Source organism: Acanthopagrus latus, chromosome 2 (genome assembly GCF_904848185.1).
Source record: "Acanthopagrus latus isolate v.2019 chromosome 2, fAcaLat1.1, whole genome shotgun sequence".
NCBI classification, from domain to species: domain Eukaryota; kingdom Metazoa; phylum Chordata; class Actinopteri; order Spariformes; family Sparidae; genus Acanthopagrus; species Acanthopagrus latus.
The window spans coordinates 2,660,920-2,682,894 of record NC_051040.1 but is presented as its reverse complement, the minus strand read 5'-3'; the positions used below and the strand labels follow the sequence as shown (position 1 = coordinate 2,682,894).

The 21,975-nt window shown below is 40.8% G+C and overlaps 1 protein-coding gene and 1 non-coding gene across 10 annotated transcripts in view; both read left to right on the top strand.

Annotated features, from left to right (window-relative positions):
- Window positions 1–21,975, top strand: part of LOC119006945 (transient receptor potential cation channel subfamily V member 1-like) — a 76,655-nt gene that overhangs the window by 53,346 nt on the left and 1,334 nt on the right. For 2 of the 9 annotated variants that reach the window (XM_037076147.1, XM_037076132.1), the window contains exons 2-14: window positions 2,304–2,397; window positions 3,213–11,275; window positions 11,675–11,829; window positions 12,334–12,486; window positions 12,810–12,947; window positions 13,042–13,343; window positions 13,584–13,760; window positions 20,251–20,406; window positions 20,495–20,590; window positions 20,672–20,742; window positions 20,819–20,984; window positions 21,439–21,505; window positions 21,584–21,918. In XM_037076147.1, coding sequence (XP_036932042.1) covers window positions 11,139–11,275; window positions 11,675–11,829; window positions 12,334–12,486; window positions 12,810–12,947; window positions 13,042–13,343; window positions 13,584–13,760; window positions 20,251–20,406; window positions 20,495–20,590; window positions 20,672–20,742; window positions 20,819–20,984; window positions 21,439–21,505; window positions 21,584–21,918 — 1,953 coding nt within the window. In that variant the 5' untranslated portion in view covers window positions 2,304–2,397; window positions 3,213–11,138. Of the gene's footprint in view, window positions 1–1,910; window positions 1,934–1,956; window positions 2,105–2,303; window positions 2,410–3,212; window positions 11,276–11,674; window positions 11,830–12,333; window positions 12,487–12,809; window positions 12,948–13,041; window positions 13,344–13,583; window positions 13,761–20,250; window positions 20,407–20,494; window positions 20,591–20,671; window positions 20,743–20,818; window positions 20,985–21,438; window positions 21,506–21,583; window positions 21,919–21,975 lie in introns of those variants that run through there. The other 7 variants (XM_037076110.1, XM_037076100.1, XM_037076121.1 and 4 more) reach the window with 6 other exon arrangements.
- On the top strand, window positions 1,105–1,268 carry LOC119013760. Its single transcript, XR_005072814.1, has one exon. It is a non-coding gene; the product is annotated as a U1 spliceosomal RNA (small nuclear RNA).

Here is a 21,975-nt window from a genome sequence, read left to right as displayed (position 1 = left end):
TAAGAGTAATGTTAATGGCTGGATAAAAGGATTTCAGTATACTTGCATTTCATTGCACTTATTTGCTGATGTTAATACCTAATTTCTGAAAGTTGCTGTGTAAATGTTCCTCCACCAGTATATTGTTTTGCAGCTGCCGTAAGTCCTTTCCTTCAAGCTTAGTGCACCATCGATTGTGCAAAAATTAAGATTACAATCAGACCCGTCCTCTGTAGAATTTTGTCATGTTGAATGAAGGCAACTACCTGTTCAGTATTTGATGACAATATGAGATATCCATGTAAGTCTTCATAATGATTAATTCAATTATCAGTTTTTTTATAGGCTTCATTCAGGCTACATTTTAGACCACAGTGGAAATCGTCACTGCATGGTCTCATAGTGCAGTTTCTCTGTATGTATGCACTTGAATTTTATTGATCTAAATTAATTGTTTGCCATATACAAAGGGACTTACTTCAAACTATTTCATAAAAGGCCATTTGGCTACACTTGTCTTAATCAACTGAACTTAGTCTTGAAATGGTTTATTATATCAGATTTACCCTCGATGTGTTTGAATGAAGACCTGCAGCCACACACCCCTGCTGTTGTTCACCCTCCAGACCTATAGGTGGCAGTAGCTTATAGGTCAGTGGACCACCAGCAGTGAACAAGAAACAGGAACAAAGAACCAGGAAGTGGTTCTGATGTGACGGGGGTGGGGGAAAATGAAAAGTGTCTTTTATCCTTTTCTCTGAATTTAAATTAAAAATCAAACATCTGAATGCAGTATGGTTTAAAGGTATGCTCATTTGTGAGGCTCGGATGTGCAGTTAGGCTGTTGGTTATTTGTTAGAGGTAAAATAGATGCAATATGAGGTTAGAATGTGGCGTGGGAATGCAGCATTGCATGATGGGAACTATAGCCGTTATGTATCGAGTAAAATCTAAACAATTACCGTCAGCCTCAGTACAAAACTGTATTTTCTGCATGAAGGTCCTGCAGATTCACACACCCTTTTGTAACCTCTGGTTCTGGAAATTTATAGATGTTCTACATTGCACCATCTATCAACATTGCATGTGTGTGAATGAGATCCCTGCCTCTGAGCTGTACAACTCATACTTACCTGGCAGGGGAGATACCATGATCAAGAAGGTGGTTCACCCAGGGCGAGGCTCAGCCATTGCACTCCGGTTGTGCTGACCCCTGCGAATTCCCCAAATGTGGGAATCTCGACTGCATAATTTCTGGTAGTGGGGGACTGCGTTCGCGCTCTCCCCTGATATCATGTCAAAAGAAAACAAGGAGAAGTGATGGGATGACAGCTGCATCAACAAGTTTTAAACAGGAAAGTCAATTTTATATAATTTGAACAACACTATGTGAATTACATAAGAACTTCCTGTGACAGTATTAATACAGCCTCTTCAGTAAATCATACACTGAATGTGAAATTAGTCAACAGCTCTGTTTATGAATCAAAAAACTATGGAGGTAAATGATCAAGGGAAAAAAAAGATCTGTCAATATATTAACTTTAGTTTGCAGTATATCCTGATGAAAATTTACTGTGCTGTTGGTAAAAACAAAACGTAAAAAATAAGAACATTAAAATTCACACTGATAAAAAATGTAACACTTTCTCTAGTCACACATTTTTACTCAAACTGCTCCTTTCCTAAAGAAACAGAAGCAGTCAGTTTGGCAAGTTCTTGTTTTTCACCTCTAGATGGAGCCACAACTCCCTAGAATCTACCACCGGGGAGGTTAAAGGCCCTCTGATGTTAAACTGACCCTCTAGTAAGCGAGAGTTTCACCAGTTTTCTTCCTTACATTTAGATTTTGCAGAGTGTTCTGTGTGGGTGGTACATTAAGCAGCCATAGCAAAGCTCCTTCTGCAGTCTGTTTCTCTTATCATCCACAGTTTTGGAGACTGAATAGTCTCAGGTAACTACACTACTGCTGAGGAAAGAGTTTGAGCCAGTAGCAGCCAGGACAGGAAATGGAAGGGTTTTGGATCCACCCCGCCATCCCACTGAGACACTGCACTTCTCATGACTATTTTACTCTTCAACTATACCTTTCCTACCCTTTATTACTGCTAATAACACTTATATGGTACAACCTGTATCTTCATTTAGTACTGTCAGTAATATCTATATACTGTAATATCTGCAATATTTATGGTGTATACAGTCTGCATTATACTGCTTCTCTGCACTTCTGCTTAGATGCTAACTGCATTTTGTTGTCTCTGTACTTGTAACGTGCACAACGACAAAAAAGTATAATCTTATTATCTTTTCCACAATTTCAGACCATGCAGTGACAGTGTTGACAACATTTGCAGTAAAGTGTTCAGCAGAGAGAGAGTCTTTGGAGCAGCATCTCAGTGAGACACAGATCAACCCGTATGAATGATCGTATGTAAAAAGCAATTTATGAGCCCAGAATACACAAGCAAGCAGGACACACAGTTTAATGTCTCATTTTCTATGACTAGGGGTATCAGAATATACTGGTATTGGTAAAAGATATTGACTGATCTAGAGCAGATGTGAGGCCTGATGGGTCTTTTATCACCTCATCTGGTGTTTTTTTTTTTTTTTTTTTTTTTCCACATCGATATGTTTTCTTTATAAACACTTATTTCAATTATTGTACTAAATTACATAACTAAATTAAATATGAATTTGACTGATGGCAAACAAATAACCATATAGTGAAAATCTGATCTGATGGTCCAAAAAAGCTGCTGTCTAGATGGAGAATTATTGTTTGATGTGACTGTAATTCTAAAGTAAATTTAAGAGGTGTCTCTAGTTATTTATAAAGTTGGTATGGCTCATCAGAAAGTCTCCAGATACTGATGTGAATGATTTAAGTAGAAACAAAACTAACTTCTTTTACACAACTTTCAGATCAAACAGACGAGAAAACTGCACTTGTAATTTTAAAGGACAGGGAAAATGACACTATCGAGGTTCTCCTCAATATAGCTGAAAACACTGGAGATTTAAAAAATCTGATCAATGCATCTTTCACAGAAAATGAATAAATGTCAGCAGATGTGTGAAGCCAAAGCCAACACGAATTTCTTCCAGTGTAAATCAGGACTGGGCTTTTATTTTGGTAGGATATTAAATCCTCTCAAAATAAGTCCCATAAGCTACATTTGCAAACCTCATCACTAAAAAAAAATCTCCCCTCTGTGTATTTTCAACAGGAGAGCTTCCTTTATCTCTGGCTGCCTGCACCAACTGGCCGACATCATTTCCTTCCTCATGGACGACCTGTACACAAGAGTTGACCTGGCTGACAAAGACTTGCAGGGAAACACGTCTTACATGCTTTGGTCACAGCACACAACTCAACAGAAAACCAAACATGATTGAAAGGATGTACGACAAGATCGTCATTCAGCACAACAAACTATATAAGAAAAAGTCTCACCCTGGCCAATATCAAATACGCCATATGGACTTCGAGAAAACTGCTGGCGGGAAAAATGACACCATCGAGGTTCTCCTCAGTATACCTGAGAAAACTGGAGATTTAGAAAATCTGACCAACACATCTTACACAGAATATAAATAAATGTCAGCAGATCTGCAAACCAAAGGCAACAGGAATTTCTTTCAGCATAAATCAGGACAGGGCTTTTATTTTGGTAGGTAATTAAATCCCCCCAAAAATAAGTCCCATAAACTATATTTGCAAACCTCATCACTAAAACAAAAAACTCCCTCCGTGTCCTTGTCACGTGTGGGCCTGTAATGGTTGTTTTCTCTCTCCCTCTGCCTGTTCTTTCGCTGTCTCTCTCAGGAAGACACACCTGTCCAGGTGTTATTAATTACCTGATGACACGTTTAAGGAGGATTGAGTGGAAGTCTCCCTCTCTCAGGAGCCACTGCCCAGCTCACATTGAAAGGGGGATATTTTTCCCTTTTGCCTTTTTCCCCCACGTTTTTCAGTGCTGGGGTTTTGTTTTGTTAGTGTGGAGATCACTGGTAGTCCAGTTTTCGGTTTTCTTTGGTTCATTTAGGGTTAGATTAATTTCCTTGATAGTTTAGAGGGGATAGCTGAGTGTGACGGCTGGCTCAGTGATTTCCCCTTTTGTTTATTTCAGCTGGGATCTCCAACCTTTCTCACATGGCTTTTGGACAGTATGTGGTCATTGCACGTATTTTTATGCTTCCAGTCAACTGATTGTTGGCAGAATATGCAAACTGCTTTCTGGAACTGTTTGGCTCTGTACTGAGGGGTTGATGTTGAGTTTCTCTGTTTTTTCGTTGACGAAGACGGTGCCGTGGGCAGCCGCTTCTCCATGCTTACATTGTTTTGAAGGGGGAGTGGCTCAGTCTGTGGACAGGGCTTGTTGTGCCACCCAGATTTGCTTCCCTCTGTGCAGCTTTGCCCAGACATCTGTTCTTCTTCCACATAAAAACAGCATTTCAGTGAAATTATGTCAAATTCTGCGTTAAAAAAAAAAAAAAAAAAAGATTCCATTTTAATTGGCCAATTCCATGATCTCGGAAATCATAGGGCCCTGCCTTTTTGGTAGGTAGGTCCTTCTGATTTCAAAATAAAAATTTGGTTTGACCATTCGCTTGATGTGTGAGCATCCTTTTTTAATATGTTACACCCTCTCTGTGAGTCTTTTTATTAGAGGGTCTGAATATATTTCGGGAGCTCGTCCAAAAACACACACACAGACCTATGAAACAAAGCTGTGTGTGGGTTAGTTGCTGATGGCTCTGTCTTTTTTTCATCTCAGCTGTGTAGCTTGTTGTTACAAGTTGTGCAAGTGTAACTGTTTCTCTCCACATGTTTTGATGGTTGGTGCTGTGGGTGTTGCGTTGATGCTTTGTGTAGGTAGCTCTCGATTTGATGAGTGGCTACACATATTGTGTGTACCTGGTAAGGTTGTGTTGGATACTCCGATTGTTTTGTTTCGTTGGGCAGTGATTACTTGCATGTTTTTGGCGTTTCAGTTTATTTTTTTGCGTGTGTGTCTGGTGATTGACTGCTCCAGATGGAATTCATCCTTGAGGAGTTTGTGGCACGTCCCAGCATTGATCAATTCCACCGTTGCACTAAGGAGCAATTGTGTGTGTGTTTGTGATTGCTGATCACTTTGATGTAGTATCTGTATCTGTCTGTAAACAGTTGCGGAAGCAGGAGATCAAAAATGTTTTGTGGTCTGCCTTTTTTAACCAATGAGTTTTGCCTTGTGATACTGCTGTGCAGGTTATGAGCTCACAGGTTGCCAAGCCAAACTCAGAAGAAATGCTCAGATTAAGGGAGTTAAGTATTGAGATGCACCGCTTATATTTAAAAGAGAAGGAACTCAATAATGAATTGGAGTTGAGGAAGATGGAAGAGGAAACTAAAAGGCAGCTTCATTTGACGGAGCTTGACCTGAGACAGTCTTCCTGATTTGTTTTTATCTGACTGTCCTTCTGATTACTTGGTATAAACAAGTATATTCGTCTTGTTCCTTATCTTTGTGAGAGGGACATAGATAAGTACTTTATTTTGTTTGAGTGTGTCGCGGATACATCAAAGTGGCCTAGAAATGTCTGGTCCTTGCTTCTTCAGTGTGTTTACAGGTAAGGTTCAAGATGCCTATGCGTCTGTATCATCTGACCTGAGTCAACACTTTGAGGTTGTTAAAACTACGGGGCTTGGTGCCTATGAATTGGTGCCTGAGTCATATCACCAAAAATTCTGCCGTTTTAGGAAAACTGATAGTAAGACTTGAGTGGAATTTGGCTGTGACAAAGCAGCTCTCTGACTGTTGGTGTCACTCTAAAGGGGTTAATGACTTTAAGAAATTGTGTAACGTGATACTTTTGGAGGATTTCAGAAACTGTGTGCCAGATAGAATTTCTATTTACAATGAGCAAAAAGTCTCCTTTCCTGGTCCCTGCCAAAGATGGAGTGATCCGATACTGCACTTGCTGTCGAGTTGTATGAGGTCTCTCCTCTAATGAAAACTCTGCTGTGGGGGGTTGGTTAGTGCTGACAACACTCTGATGATGACAGAGGACAGACAAACCTTGATCCGTCACATTCTTGGCTGACAAGGCTTCCTGTCTCCTTATGAACTCAGCAACACACTTCGAGTTTACTCTCAGGATAGGGGTCCTGAGTTTGCTGAGTTCAGGGTCGTCGACTGTCACTCTCTGCGGCACACGCTGATACAGTTTGGTGATCTGATGCTTTTGTGATGACCCTCGAGCCTTTGCACCACAGTCAGAATGAAGCCACAGCTGTTTAATTTAATGAGTACATCACGTGGTTTTTCCTGGAGTCCAACAGGCGGGCGGTTGAGTAATGCTTACTGACCTTAAGCTTTGTACCAGAGATGAATTAACCAGGTCACCTTTAGTGCATCTGAACAGAACATTACCCCAACATGCTGAGTAGAGGCTGTCAAAATGCTGGATGCTGCGATTGTGGAAATCAAGCTTGTTCCAGCCGCTGATGGCTCGCTGTCTCATGGCTTCACTGAGAACCAGCTGTCCCTCCTCCTGAGAGACTCACCTGAGTGTTAAAACAGCAGGGAACATGGCTCTGTGAGCTGGACTGAGCTGGCTTATTATTGCTGCATCCCAGGCCAGGAAGCTGTTGATGGCATGTTCTTTTGAGTCCTGGGCAGCTTTCCTGCATGTGCTACAGGCCAGGACCTCCATCAGCATGGAGTACCAGCCGGACATGTGGCAGATCTGCCTGACAGCTTTTGAGTAGCCACAGCAGTAAAGAAAAGTGTCCTTCTTGGCACAGACAGGGCACTCAGACCTGGGACAGTGAAGACTGTAACCTCACACACTTGCTGGTCTCCAGGGAAACACTCGGCTGTGGAAGAATGAGTCTGCTGAGGGCACTCCTCCTCCCACCACCACTTTCCTTTTCCTGATGATGCCGAACTTGTCCTCAAATGACATTTGGTGTTGGAAGAGCCCTCTATCAGCGTCCTCTTTCTCGGGGAGCCCCTTAGGACCAGACTCCCACATTCTGTGCCACCCCTCATATGTCACCTGGTTGAACAACAAAGACAAGACCTTCATTTACCAACCAGGAAATAATCAGACTGTAAGGCTGTACTTTCCCGTTCCATTAAGCTGCATGTTCAAGTGGAGCAGCTACTGCCTCCTCAGTCAGTGGTGTTTGTTTGTCTGCAGCTCTGCACCAGTCACATCAGATGTTGTCCCTTGTTGACCACCAGGAGCAGACAGAGGAGCCAGTAAAGAAATCAGTGTATTAGTATGAAACCTAAACGTTGCCATGATCAGTGTAATCTTTGAACTGTGGGCTTACAGGTGATGGTGGAGTGGTTTCTGTCTGTGACGGCTGTGCAGGCTGTAGTTGGGAGGCAGCATCTGGAGGCGTCAGGTCAGTGTCCACTGAAAGGAAATCAGGACAAAATCTGATGCAGTCATGAGGACAAAAATCTGTGTCAAAGCAGCTAAAGGACCGAACTGTAGAACCATCCTCAGTGTTATTCTGTTGCTGGTTTTATTAGATACAGATTCTGCATTAATGAGGTTCACACGGTAATATTAATCCAAGTAGATAAACTGATGTACCTTGACTTTGAAAAGTGTCGAGTGCCTCAGCCAGCAGAGCATCATCTGCCTGGTCGTCATCACCTCTGATCCCTCAGGAGCCTCTTTTTGTGGAGATTTTTGTAATGTGCCATTTGAGTACAGACTTGAGGTTTGTCATATGAACAGCACTATGCTTTTACCCAAATGAGCCTTGACCTACCTCTTTTTCTTTATTTTAAATATAGTACCTTAAGCGTTTCAGTGACTTGGATGAGATGTCATCTTCCTTCATTAGGAGCCACTGTCTAATGGAGCAGAAAGCCTCCTGAGACATCTTTCTCTTGTGGTCGCTTCCGGCTTGAGGATCCGCCTGGGGGCACTTGTGAAGGCTGTACCACCGCCACATCTCTTGGAAGGCAAAGGACCTGAAGCGCCCCTGTCCATAAATGGTCCTGTCCACGTTTTGCTCCAGGTGGAGGTAATGCTTCACCCACTCAGCCTGAATTGGACCTTTCTGGGTGGCAGGTCTCCTTGATATGGCAATCGAGGATTGTAAAATACTACTGTTCTACTTAAAAACAAAACAAAACAAAACAAAAGTACAGGCTTGAGGTTTGTCATATGAACTGCACCCTGCTTTTTACTTAAGGGGCCTTGACCTACCTCTTCACCTCTTCACCTCTTTAGCTCTTCAGTGCCTTGAAAGAGATGTCTTTCACAACGAGCTGTCTGTCTATGGAGCAGAAAGCCTCCTAAGCCAACTTTCACTCTTGGTTACTTCCAGCTTGAGGATCAGCTTGAATTTTAGAATTTTCAAGCCTTTATCTGAGCATAGTAGCTGCTTTTCATCAAGGATGCCTTAAGCACATATGTGCTATGATTTAAGTGCTAAGTATACAAACATACAAATGCATATACTTTTTTTTCCTTCTGCAGTCAAGCAGAGGTCATGTTTGAGCTGGTGACTGTTTCGTAGAGTCACGAGAAGCACTTAAAGAAAAACAAACAATACAACTTTTGGTTTCTTTCTGTCTCTCCAGTGGAGCAGCAGGGTTACCCTGCGGTGATATCTGCGGTGTCTTAAAAAGTATTAAAAGGTGATAAATCAATTTTGGGAAAATTAAGACCCTTAAAAAGTATTAAAGTCTTTTCACGACTTTACTAAGTCTTAAATTTTGCATTTTTTTCTGAATGCACTGTCCAAGAGTTTGGGTCCTAAAGACATGTAATCGTGTGAGAATTTATTCATTTCATTAAAAACACAAAGATGAACCGGTACATAAAACTACGGTATTGTTGGTGCGTTTGTAAATTGTCTCAGAGAGCGCCAGAATGCACTTGGAAATTCACCAAGTACGCTCTGGCGCACCACCACAACCTAATGCCGTCAAACTACCACCGGCAACCGCACCTGAACATAACGGCGATGACTTCGGCTCACTCTGCCTCCTCATTTTCTGCCGACATCAGGGTGGCGCTGGGCGGCACGGCAACACTGCGTGCGGAGATGTTGTATCATAGTGGTCTAGTGGTCTGTAGTCTTCATCACAGACTAAAACTGTTAAGTGTCACTGATTATATTGTATATTATTATATATGTATATATTGAAGTGGCAGTGAGGTATTAAAAAACATTGGGATGGTCTTGAAAAAGTCTTAAAAAGGTATTAAAATTAGCTTCAGGATTCCTGTGTATATATACCCTGCCATGGCAATATAGTTAAACAAAAGGTTAACACAACAAAGACGGTCCCTATTAAACAGACAGACTCCCTCCTAAAAGGTCTGAGAGTGGTCCAACATGGAGAGGAAAAAAAACTGGGCCAGCACCCTCCTTGAGGCCTGGGAGCGGTCCAAAGCTCCAAAACAAACAGCCAACCAAACAAAAAAGAAACCTTGAAGGGGGGATATGTGATAATCATCTGCTGTCCCACCCTGCCTGTCTCCACTTGGGCGCTGGTGGTTCTGTTAGGTGTTCTGGAGTGGTAGCTCTCGCTTGAGTTTCCAGCAGCCCTGTTAATCCCTACTATGAATCACTTCATCATCATCATTATAGCTGATATTATACTCGCCATACCAAGAAATACCAAGATGCTGCTTCTGTCATATCTGCAGTGATCAGCTGGTGTTTCTTCTGAGCTGAAACAAGGAGTGTCGTCAGCTGATTGAGCTCAGCTGGGTGTGATGTGTTCACTCTCTGTCCCTTCATACAGCTGGCATCCACTCCGTACCACTGTCTTTTTTTATGAGTCGTGTTGACTTTAGTTTGATAAATTACCCCATTTCTATGTAAAATCTCTTGCATGGTCTCCTTTTATGAAACGGGGAGTTGGCTCAGATCCAAACCTGTTAGGGAAATGTTAAATGTTTGTTCTGTTGTTTTTAAAGTGGTTACTTCTGCAGAGTTTGTTTTGGTGGAACAGCATTTGTGTTGAAGTTCTGGTACAGGTAATTGCTGACCACAGCCACACCTTAGTTAGTTATGAGTTCCCTTTGTAGGCTGAAGTGGTTGATGTCAGCATGAGACCAACCAGTTTTTCATTTTACTTGTGAGGTGGAGAACATGGGAAAATACTTTGTTACTGGAGTATCTGTTCCGAGACTTGGTGTGGGATTAGTCAGTTAACATAAGCAGGTAGAGCTGGAGGTGCTGTGACTGTGTTTTGGCCATCTTTAGTTTCACTGTCGTACATGTCCAGTATGTTTATGCTGCATTATGGGTTGGTAATAAACATTGAGTGAAGCGTATCTTAGAATGTGTTCTTTGTCCCTTGTCATCTAAAATATACAACAAGTTTACTGAAAAGGCCTCCAGTCATCAGATGTCAGAACAAAAGAGCAACCTTGGAATGTGGTCAGACGGGAGAATCGAATCATTTGTGTGACAATGACAAAGCTGCAAAAACCTGTGATGCTACCAGGTCAGTGTGGACCAGAACCTCAAACCAGAACAAAGTAAACTGAGTAAAGAAGCTAAAACGGACATCAAAGTGTTTTTTAACATCAGCTGGGCTACAACTTGGATTTTCTTTTGTTTTTTCTCAATTAATTGATCAGAAGTTTGCTCTACAAAATGTCAGTGTTTTTTTTTTGTTTGTTTTTTGTTTTTTTTAAACCCAAGATGACTTCCTCAAATGTAATGCTTTGTCCACAACCCCCAAAGAGTTTACTGCCGCAAAAGAAGAAGGAAACAAGAAATTTTGGTGGATTATCAAAATAGTTGGTTATGAATTTGATAGTTTACAGTGAATCTTTTAATCTTTGCAGCTCTTTTCAGCTGTACTGAGCATCAAACGGCCCCAAAAACTAAAAATGTAATAAAACAGGTGGTTTAAAAAAAATAAACATCCAGTAGGTGAACTCTGATCTGAAGCCTGCTCTCATTTTCTACCAGTGGAGCAGTGTTGTTAGGCAAACAAAAGACTTCCCCTCTGGGCAAAGGGAGGAGCGTGACCAAGGTAACATCCTCCACACCTCAGTGACGCCCATGACCTTTTTGCAATTCTACACCTGTGCTGTTTATCACAGCTCATGAGCTGCTTACGGAAGCAAGGACTGTATGTCATACTCGATTAAGACTTTACTTTTAACAAAAAAACATGAATGACGGACGGCCACCAGACGATGTGGACCCAAACAAAGACCAGGACAAGGAGGGGGATGGTCTGGATTGGCTCCTGGAAGACGGCCCAGAGATAGCTCATGTACCTATGGATACCAACGTCTTACTATCCAGGTAACTGATCCTGACGGGGAAGAACTGGAGTCTGATTTCTTTCTCACAGGTTGTGCACATGGCCTTTTATTATTACACAGACAGATGTTGAGATGAACTAGTTTGGTTCTATAGCTACACAAAAATGTGTGTTTTGTTTTAGCCTGTGGGCACTGAAAGGTATCAGGTGACAAGGTGGTGGATTCCAGGTAAACATGCTTTAGCTTGTTTGAAGCCTTCATTTGTTTAAAAGCTGGTTAGAATTGTCAAACAAATACTGTGTGAACACAAGCTGTTCTTAACACATTGTGTCAAAACAGTTGGTCATGTAAATTATGTTTACATATTGCTTGGTTGAGCTACATTATTGATCTTTTGACTTGATCTATAGACTTATAAGTGAACTTTTCTACATTTCAGACCACCCAGTGACAGCCTTGACAACATTTGCAGTAAAGCGTTCAGCAGAGAGAGAGTCTTCGAAGCAGCGTCTCAGGGAGACACAGATCAGCTCAATGGTCTGCTCGACTACCTGATGGTCAATAAAAAGCAACTTACGAGCCCAGAATACACAGGTGAGTAGGACAGAGACGGTTTAATGTCTTATTTTCTATGACCAGGGGTGTTACAATATACTGGTATTGACAAAAGATACCAAACAACTGATCCACAGTAGATGTGAGGACGGATGAGTCTGGTTGCATTTTCACTGTATGTTTTCTTTATATGCACTTGTTTTTACAGTTACAGTAAAATTTGAAACATGGTTAGATAAATTAAAATAAAATATAAAAATAATCATGCAGTGAAAATTTGCTCTGATGACAGCCCCGTCTGTGAGCATGTCAGTATGAAACAGTGCAGTATGTATTTTTTTTTTTGGATCACATAAATAAAAGGTTATAGTTAATTCAATTCTGTTTGCTCCAAAAAGCTGCTGTCTAGATTGGAGAATAATTCTTGTGTAGCTAACTTAATGTCTAGAGTAAATTTAAGAGGTTATTCTAGTTCTTATTTATTGGTATGAATCACCAGAAACTCTCCAGATACTGACATACTGACTTGTTCACAACTTGCAGATCAAACAAACGGGAAAACTGCCCTCCTGAAAGCTCTGCTGAATCTAAAGGACGGAAAAAATGACACCATCGAGGTTCTCCTCGATATAGCTGAGAAAACTGGAGATTTAGAAAATCTGATCAACGCGTCTTACACAGATCCTTGTTACAAAGGTAGGTGAAACTAAAGGACAGAGGACGTTATATATTGTATAGACTATAAGATTTGAGACAGAATTCTGATTATAGACTATATAAATATAAACTGACTTGAAAGTGAGTTCACACAGTGAGTATGTGATATAATGAATGTCACAACATGCGTGTCAGTAGAGTGCAGCAACTAATTTAAGATGTCCTCAGTGTCACTAATCCACAATATTGTTAGTTTCTTTATTTTCAAACTTTTCATTGGCTAATGTTATGACTAATACCAGTTTTATTTTATAGATTGAAATGTTGTACTCTGTCAGATTAAAGGTTTTGATACCTCACAGGTCAGACGGCCCTGCACATCGCCATCGAGAGAAGAAGCTTTGACCTTGTGAAGTTGCTCGTCCAGAAAGGAGCAGATGTGCAAGCCAAAGCCGACGGGAACTTCTTCCAGCGTAAAGCAGGACTGGGCTTTTACTTTGGTGGGTAATTAAATCCCCCTAATAAATATCCCCATAAGCTATATTTGCAAACCTCATCACTAAAAAAAAACTCCCCTTTGTGTCTTCTCAACAGGAGAGCTTCCTTTATCTCTGGCTGCCTGCACCAACCAGCCCGACATCGTGTCCTTCCTCATGGACAACCCGTACACAAGAGCTGACCTGACGGACAAAGACTCGCAGGGAAACACCACCTTGCATGCTTTAGTGGTCATTGCAGACAACACGACAGAAAACACAGATATGATTGAAAGAATGTACGACCAGATCCTCATTCAGCACAACAAACTTCAGGGGAAAAAAGTCCAGTTAGAAGCAATCGAGAACAATCAGGGTTTAACTCCTCTGAAGTTAGCTGCCAAGCTGGGCAAGATTGGGGTAAATATGTTTCCTCTTAAGGGTTTTATTGTATTTTCACACAGATTTATGTTAGTTTCCTTCTTCTATTTATCATCACATTAATATAATTTTAACAAAAACGGGATGTAATCATGGATTTCCAGCCTTGTAGAGCAACACTACCTGACTGTGGGAAACCTGTCTGATGTGAAGTGTTTGGGAAGATTCACTGTGTTGACACTCAAAATAATCATCTCCTCTGATCGGTACCTTGGCCAGCTGTTCAGGCACATACTGCACCGGGAATTCACCGATGAGGCGATGAGGCCGCTGTGCAGGAAGTTCACAGAGTGGGTGTATGGACCGGTCCACTCCTCTCTTTATGACCTGAGCTCCATTGACACCAACGAGGAAAAGTCTGTGTTGGAGATCGTCGTCTTTGGGAGTGACATTCCGGTAAGGAATTTAATTTTATCAAGTCGTCATTAGGTGCATTACAAATCTCCCCTTTTAGTAGTCGTTCTGAATGAGGTGGAGTCAGCATTAGACACAATATATTGTAGTTCTTTTGTCTAACACCAGCTCATGTTACACAAGCTACACAAGGAGGATGTTTGGGGTTTTTATGTACAATGAAATTTATAAAGAGTATTACACCGACAAAATGCAGAATTTCCAATTCAAAGACTAAAACTGAAATGTAATGTAAAAATAAGATTTGTCTTCTATGTAACACCCTTTGTTCAGCATGCTACGTAGTCACATTCAATATATAGTATATATGATAATATACAATATATAATATAGTATATGTCATCCATGAAGGTGAAGGCAGGTGGAGGTAAAATAAAAGGTTCAAAGCCCTAAAAACATGGATCCAAAGAAAACGTGACTCGTTTTAGTCAGCCTTCATTTTTCCTGGGAGGTGAGAGCGAGGTTTATAGTTCATATGCCACTTTAAGTCAGTGTGCCTCCATGACAGTTGTAAGAATAAATGTTTTTTTTTTTTTGTTTTTTTTTTTGTTTTTTTTTTAACAAATGTTTTTATTGATATTTCAAGCTTTACATACTTAAACACACTTACAAAATTATTCTTGTTAAAAGCTTTACATTTTTTTTGTTCCATATCTGTAAAAAAGTAGAAAAAAAAACAAAAATAGGAACAACATGAACTGAGAACCTATCGGCAAGGGTATTCCATATGTTTATGACAGTGTCAGAGGTCTGAAAAATAAAATAGGATAGTAAGAATATTGATAAATTATGTAAAAAAACAAATTGAGTAGAATTTCCATGGTGATTGATACTCATGAAATGAAATAATAAAAACAGAAATACACCCTTTTACTCTTGAGGGTCCAGTCCTGTAGGTGTCTATGCTAAATCATCTAGGTGTCCTGTAATGTTAGTCCAAAGTAAGTAATTAATGGGTTCCACCTCCTCTTGAATAAGGCCATGTCAAGGTTGAGCTTTGCTGTTATTTTTTCCATTGTGTATACCCTAAGAAGTCTGTCTTTCCATTGGTCAACAGTCGGGGGTAATGGCTTACACCAGGACATAGTTATCATCTTTCTTGCCACCATTATGATGATTTTGAGTAGATAAATTTTTTCTTTACATAAAAAGTCACAGGGAAGCACTCCAAGAACAAAGACCAGCGGGTCATTCCTTATACTTGTTTGTAAAATGTTAGAAATTTCCGCCTGGATCCCCTCCCAGTACATTTTCAGTTTAGGACAATCCCAAAAAATGTGTGTGTGATCTCCAATTTGTCCGCATTGTCTCCAGCAAAGGTTTGTCTTTGTTTTGTCAAATTTGGAGATAATAAATGGAGTTTTGAAAAAGCGGAGATTCACTTTCCATATGAATTCTTTCCATGTGGGGCTGCTGGTCAGTTTATGTCCATTCTCACATACTTGTTCCCAAATTTGGTCCTCAATCACCACATTCATTTCTAGTTCCCACTTTTCCCTTATTCCAAGAGAGCCCCCCGCCACAATTGTCTGTAGTAATTTGTATAGATGTGAAACTATTTTTTTACCATCCCCTTTCTTTATCATCTTGATGAAGAAAACTTCTAAATCAGAAGGCTGTGATGTAAGAGATTGCCATTCTTTATGTGAGGTCAGGTAGCTTCTCAATTGCAAAAACCTGTAGAAATCTGTGGATATCAAACCAAATTTTTCCTGTAATTGGTTAAATGACTTCAGGGTATCACCATCAAATAAGTCCTCAATAAAAATAAGCCCCTTATTTTCCCATTCTTTAAATCTTGAGTCAAACTGTCTAGGTTTGAAATCTATTATCTCGGAAATTTTCATTGCCCTAGATATAGACTGTGGTGCGTTTATTATTTTTTTTACAGAATTTAAAACCTTATGTGTGCACTTCATCCAGATATTTGAAATTTTATACTTTGTCCATATCTCATTTGAGCAGAATGGTAATGCTTGTAGTGAGACTCCAGGGCACGAATTTTGCTCTAGAGATAGCCATGTTGTTTCTTTGTTTTGTTTTGACCATTCTACTGCTCCGTGTAGTTGTGCAGCCCAGTAATATAATTTCAAATTTGGTACATTTAGACCACCACGTGCTTTACTGCTGGACAAGTGCGTAAATTTAATTCTGGGTTTCTTTTTCTGCCAAATAAAAGAAGAAATCATTTTTTGTAACTTTTTGAATTTAACTGCTGAAATCCAAATAGGAAGAGACAGAAACAAGTATAACAGTCTGGGCAGAATGTTTGTTCTAACTGTCTCAATCCTACCAAAGAAGGATAGTGGCAATAATTCCCATCTTTCCAGGTCTTTTTGTATCTGTTCTATTAATTTCGCATAATTCAAATTGTACAGTTGAAATGCATCCAGGGAAATAATTATTCCCAAGTATCGAAATCCCTGAGGTGACCAGTTAAATTTGACCTTATCAGATAATTCTGAGGGCCAGCACCCATTTAACATCAAGGCTTCAGATTTCGATTCGTTGACTTTATAGCCTGAGGCCACGCCAAAGTCTTTCAAAACTTTTAAAAGTTCAGGTATAGAAGTGCTAGGATCTCTAATGTACAAGATGACATCATCCGCGTATAGTGATAATTTGTGCTCCTTTGTTTTGTCTGATATACCAAGAATTAGTGGGTTACTTCTAATTAGTTCTGCTAAGGGTTCAATACTTATAGCGAACAAAATTGGGGACAGGCAGCAACCTTGACGTGTTCCTCTTTTTAATGGAAAACTATCTGAGATATGACCGTTGACACGGACTCTGGAAGTGGGGTTTTTATATAGGACTTCGAACCACTCAATAAATGTTTCATCAAACCCCATTTTACTTAGGACATGCTCCAGAAATAGCCAGTCCACCCGATCAAATGCCTTCTCGGCATCAAGCCCGAGAAGCATAGATGGGTGAGACTGTGATTGGGCAGTTGATAATACGTTAAGCGTGCGCCTAATGTTGTTTATTCCCAGTCTTCCAGGTATAAAGCCGGTCTGATCAGGATTAATCAACTTGTTGATGATCTTCTGGAGTCTTTTTGCTATTATAGCACTCAATATCTTAACGTCATTGCATAACAAACTTATTGGCCTATATGAGGCACACTGTGTGGGATCTTTCCCTTCTTTGTGTATGACCGAGATAACCGCCTCTCCCCATGTTCTAGGTGGGTCTCTCGCATTCAGCGCATAATTATATACTCTATGTAGAAGGGGAGTCACCTCGGCTTGAAGACATTTATAAAACTCCCCAGGAAACCCGTCCGGGCCTGGCGATTTGTTATTTTTGAGCTTTTTAATAGTGTTTTTTATTTCTTCTTCAGTGATAGTTTCCATCATAGCTTTAGATTCATTTTGGTCCAGTTTAGTAAGGTTAATTTGTTGGAGAAGTTGTGTAATTTTTTCTGTTTTATTGGGGGAGGTTGTTGAATCATAAAGTTGTTCATAATAATTAGAAAAGGCGTTGGCTATTTCTTTGGGATGGGACACCAATTTTTTTGAGTTTGGGCAAGTAACTTTTTGTATCGTTCGGCTTGCTTGTGCTTTTCTTAATTGGAAAGCGAGCAGTCTACTTGCTTTATTCCCTTGTTCGTAATACTTTTGATTAGTGAAGCGTAAGGCCCCCTCTGCTTTGTATGTTAATAAATCATTTAATTGCTGTCTACATTTACTTAGTTCTATGAAAATAGTGTCCTTATTTGTTTTTTTGTGTTCCGTCTCTAATTTCTTAATTTGTTCTTCTAATAACCTTTGATCTTTTTCGCGTTCCTTTTTCAATTTAGAGGATAATGATATAATTTTGCCCCTTAACACTGCTTTCGCTGTGTCCCACAAGGTGGAAGGGGAGACTTCATTATTATCATTTATGTCAAGAAAATTTTTAAATTCGTTTTTTATATCTTGAACCACCTCCAGGTTATTTAGAAGTGACACATTTAATCTCCATAATTTCCGAGTCTTATTTTGGTCCATACATAATGACATAACCACTGGGCCATGATCTGAAAGGGTTTGGGGTTCAATGTTGCATTCATCCACTCTATGGGCTTCTTGTTTTGAAATACAGAAATAATCAATTCTTGAGTGACTCTTGTGAACTCTCGAGAAGTGAGTGTAATCTCTAGTCTTGGGGTTTTTTACCCGCCAAATGTCAACCAGTCCGAGCTCATCCAGCATATTACACATTGCTTTGGATTTGGATATTTGATATTTTTGTTCAAATGGAAATTTATCTATGTTTTTATTTATCACGCAATTGAAATCACCCCCTAATATTATTATTCCTTTTGAGTTCCCTGCTAAAAGTTGAGCCACCTCCTTAAAGAACCCTGGATCGTCCTCATTTGGTGCATAGATATTCATAATTGTCAATACAAGTTCTCCAATGGAACCAATGACTATTACCCAACGACCTTTTTTGTCCTGTAGAACCTTCTCTGGGACCAAACATAAGGATTTATGGCAGAGAATCGTTACTCCCCTTTTTTTATGATTTTCATATGATGCACTAAATGCCTGCCCCACCCATTCCCTTTTTAACTTAGCATGTTCTTCCTCATTTAAATGGGTTTCTTGCAATAACCCTATTGAACAATCCAATCTTTTTAATTGTGCCAATATTTTTTTTCTCTTTATAGGGTGATTTAGACCGTTTACATTGTAACTAACACATTTCAGAGTGGTCATTTTTTACTATGTGGAAAGAAGAAAGAAAAAGATAACATAATTCACCATTTCTCTCTCTCTTAACTGTCTTGATACATTTACAACCGAAAATAGTGCATAGGGTCACCTTGCCGTAAAACAGAGAACGTATGAAATTCCAAAACCAACTGGTAACTTGATAGAACTTCCAATGAGACCGTGGGTTACCCTCATTAAAGAGACATATGGATAACAGTCCATGTATAACCCACCCCTGATGTAAACCTAGTCCGGGCAGAGAGATGAGACTCCCTGGGAGGGGTACACCAAATGTGTGAGCAGCAGTCCGCGCAATATCCAAACTTTGCTGCATTAAGTGCCCAAATCAGTCTGCAATAAACGTATCCTCTTGCCCGAGCTCTTAACTTTAATTTTCTCAAGCCCGTAAACATTTAGAGTTTAATATACTTTTACTACACTCGTGTTGCCATTACCATTTTATCTTTTATGAAAAAAAAAAAAAAAAAGTTAAATATCTACTTTCTCATTGTCAAACCTTTCAGTGTCGATCTGTGTAGTAGCTCTCTCTAAGATGTCCCACTCATTTCACGTCTATATCCGTTCCTAGCATTTGTGGAGACCATGTCGTCAGTCGTTTCCATGGTGATCTGCACTGTTCATGATGGTCTTGATTTCCTTGGGTGTCAGGGTCAGACCCATTTTCCCCTGTCTGCCCTGGGTCAGCCATCCGTCCTGTAGTAGCTCCCTCTCCAGGAGGTCCCGTTCATCCACGTCCACGTCCACTCCCAACCCCTGCAGAGTTGGTTGAGCTTCACAAAGAGAGGGGAAGGTTTTGACCCCGGTATCCAAAAATACTCTTAGCTGCGCCGGGTATGGTGCTTGGGCTCTGATGTTGCGTTCCCTGAGCTTTTTAATAACTTCGTGCACTTGCTTTCTCTTTCTCTGAACATCCTGGGAGTAGTCTTGGTCAAAATAAACTTTTTTTCCCCTGAAACTCCACATCTCGCTGGGCCCAGGCTTGTTGGAGCACCGTCTGTTTAACTTTAAAGTCCAAAAACCGCACTATTATTGATCTCGGCGGCGCTGTCGGCTTGGGCTTTGGCGTTATGGCCCTGTGAGCCCTCTCCAAGCATATGTTCATATCTTCCTGCAGTTTCAGATTTGACTTAAAGAGATTGGTTATGAACGGAATCATCTCTTTACCCTCTGCGCCCTCAGGTATTCCATACACTCTAATGTTGTTCCTGCGGAGCCTGTTTTCCATGTCATCCAGTCTAGCGGTTATCTTAGCATCCTTACTTAGTAGGTAGGCTAGCGCTCTTTCTTGCCGTAGGCCCCGGTCTTCAGTGTCACTCACTCTGGTTTCGGTAGTGGTCAGCCTCTCTTCCAGTGTGTCTATCTGTTGTTTAATTTCGACCATTGACGTCTCCATCCGTGTCTGAGAGTCTTTAATTTGTCGTAGTGCCTCCCCGGACTCTTGTCTGAATCTCCGGAGCTCTTTTAGCATTAGCTGTTCAGCCCCAGATTCATCGTTGGTTAAATTAGCATTGAGCGTTAGCTGCTTTTGTTTCGTCTTCGGGTCATCATTTTTCCCCATTTTAGTCTGTTTTTGGCTTGAGCTTGGAGTTTTCGCGGACATTTTAAAGTTTCACGTGGGATATGGTATGTTTTCAGGCTAATTTAAACTGAAATCGGGCAGAGCGAACTGCCTATGCGTCCGACTCGGGCATGGCCGAAACCGGAAGTCCAAGAATAAATGTTTTAACTGACCAACACTTCCTCAGAATCGTCCTGAGATGCTCAAGATCGAACCTCTACGCAGTCTTCTGGAGGATAAGTGGGACCGATTTGCTGCCAAATTATTCTTGATGAACTTCTTGGTTTACCTGGTGTACCTGATCATCTTCACTGTCGTGGCTGTCTACAGAAAGGAAGGACAGGTAGGGCGACAACACATCCTGGAACAAACTGATTTTAATAAATTCTTCTGCCTAAGAAAGAAAAGACTCCTGACCTTCTGATCTGCAGCCACCGTTTGCCATCGAAGACGTCCCGCTGGACTACTTCCGCAGCCTTGGTGAGGCCATCAGCGTCTTTGGAGCCATGTGGTTTTTCTACAAAGCGGTAAGAAAAGTGGAATGTAGACAGAAGACTTGAATTAGTTTCAAACATAACTCATGTTTCTACATGTGTTTAAATTCACAGATTACTATTTTCAAGAGGAACCCCCCAAACTTCAGGGCTCTGTACACGGATGGATTCAGTGACATTCTGTTGTAAGCATTGCTCGGAGAAACTTCCCAAACATTTTCTTAATATCATCGTTTACTTACAGCTTTGGTTTGTTTGCAGCTTCCTGCAGGCCACGTTCCTTCTGCTCTGTGCCGTTCTGTACGGCTGTGGATGGAGAGAGTACCTCAGCTTCCTCGTGTTCTCGCTGGCGTTCGCCTGGATCAATGTCCTCTACTACTCGAGAGGCTATAAGCAGCTGGGGATGTACAGCGTCATGATGCAAAGAGTACGTTTTAGGGATTTAAGTCTGAGAAATGTTTGCCCGGTCAGAAATGGTCACTATCTACTCGCCCCCGAACTGATGGTCAGTTTCATAGTCCACAAAACACGGAGATGTGTTTCAGAACGTGGAAAAAAAAAAGACTCCATGTAGATCATCTGGTGTAAGAAGACTTCAGAGTCTCCAGACGCCCTTTAAAGATCCCTACTGAATTTTAGAAGATGTGATTTACGCCCATTTTTAAGCCAGCTCTTCACTCGAGTCACTGAGTCAATTGTGCATCAAGTTTGTAAAAATGTTTTAGTTTTTTAACATTTTAAATCAAATCCCGGCTTCTTCAGTTGTTTAGGAACGTGTTTTGCTGAGAAAGTCCAGAAATGTTGGTTGAGTAGATAATGAGTGAATTAAAAACATTTTTGGGGTGGTGAACTGTTCCTTTAAGGTGTTTCCCTCTTTTTAGATGATCCTCAGCGACCTGCTTCACTTTTTGTGCGTCTACTCCGTCCTGCTTCTTGGATTTTCTGCTGGTAAGACTTTCATTCTGCAGAGTAAAGACTTCAGATGTTTTCCAAGCTGAAGACTTAACTTTTCCTCCTCCTTCGCAGCCATCGTCGCCCTCATAGACGACTCCTTTCCCGATCCTGGAAATACGACCGACGACACACCGGCACAAGGAAGGATGTTTAATGCAGAACCTTTCGAGTGCAAGAAGCCAAGTTTCAATGACATCAGTTATACAATCCTGGAGCTGTTCAAGTTCACCATTGGAATGGGAGATCTGCAGTTCACCGATCACGTTCAGTACAAGGAGGTCTTCTACATCCTGCTCATCTTGTACATCGTCCTCACTTACATCCTGCTGCTCAACATGCTGATCGCCTTGATGGGCCACACGGTCGAGAGGATCTCTGAGGAAAGTGAAAACATCTGGAACCTGCAGGTGGGAAGCTCTTCTGCTCTGTAAACTTGTTTTCACAGTCGAAGAAAATCTAATGAG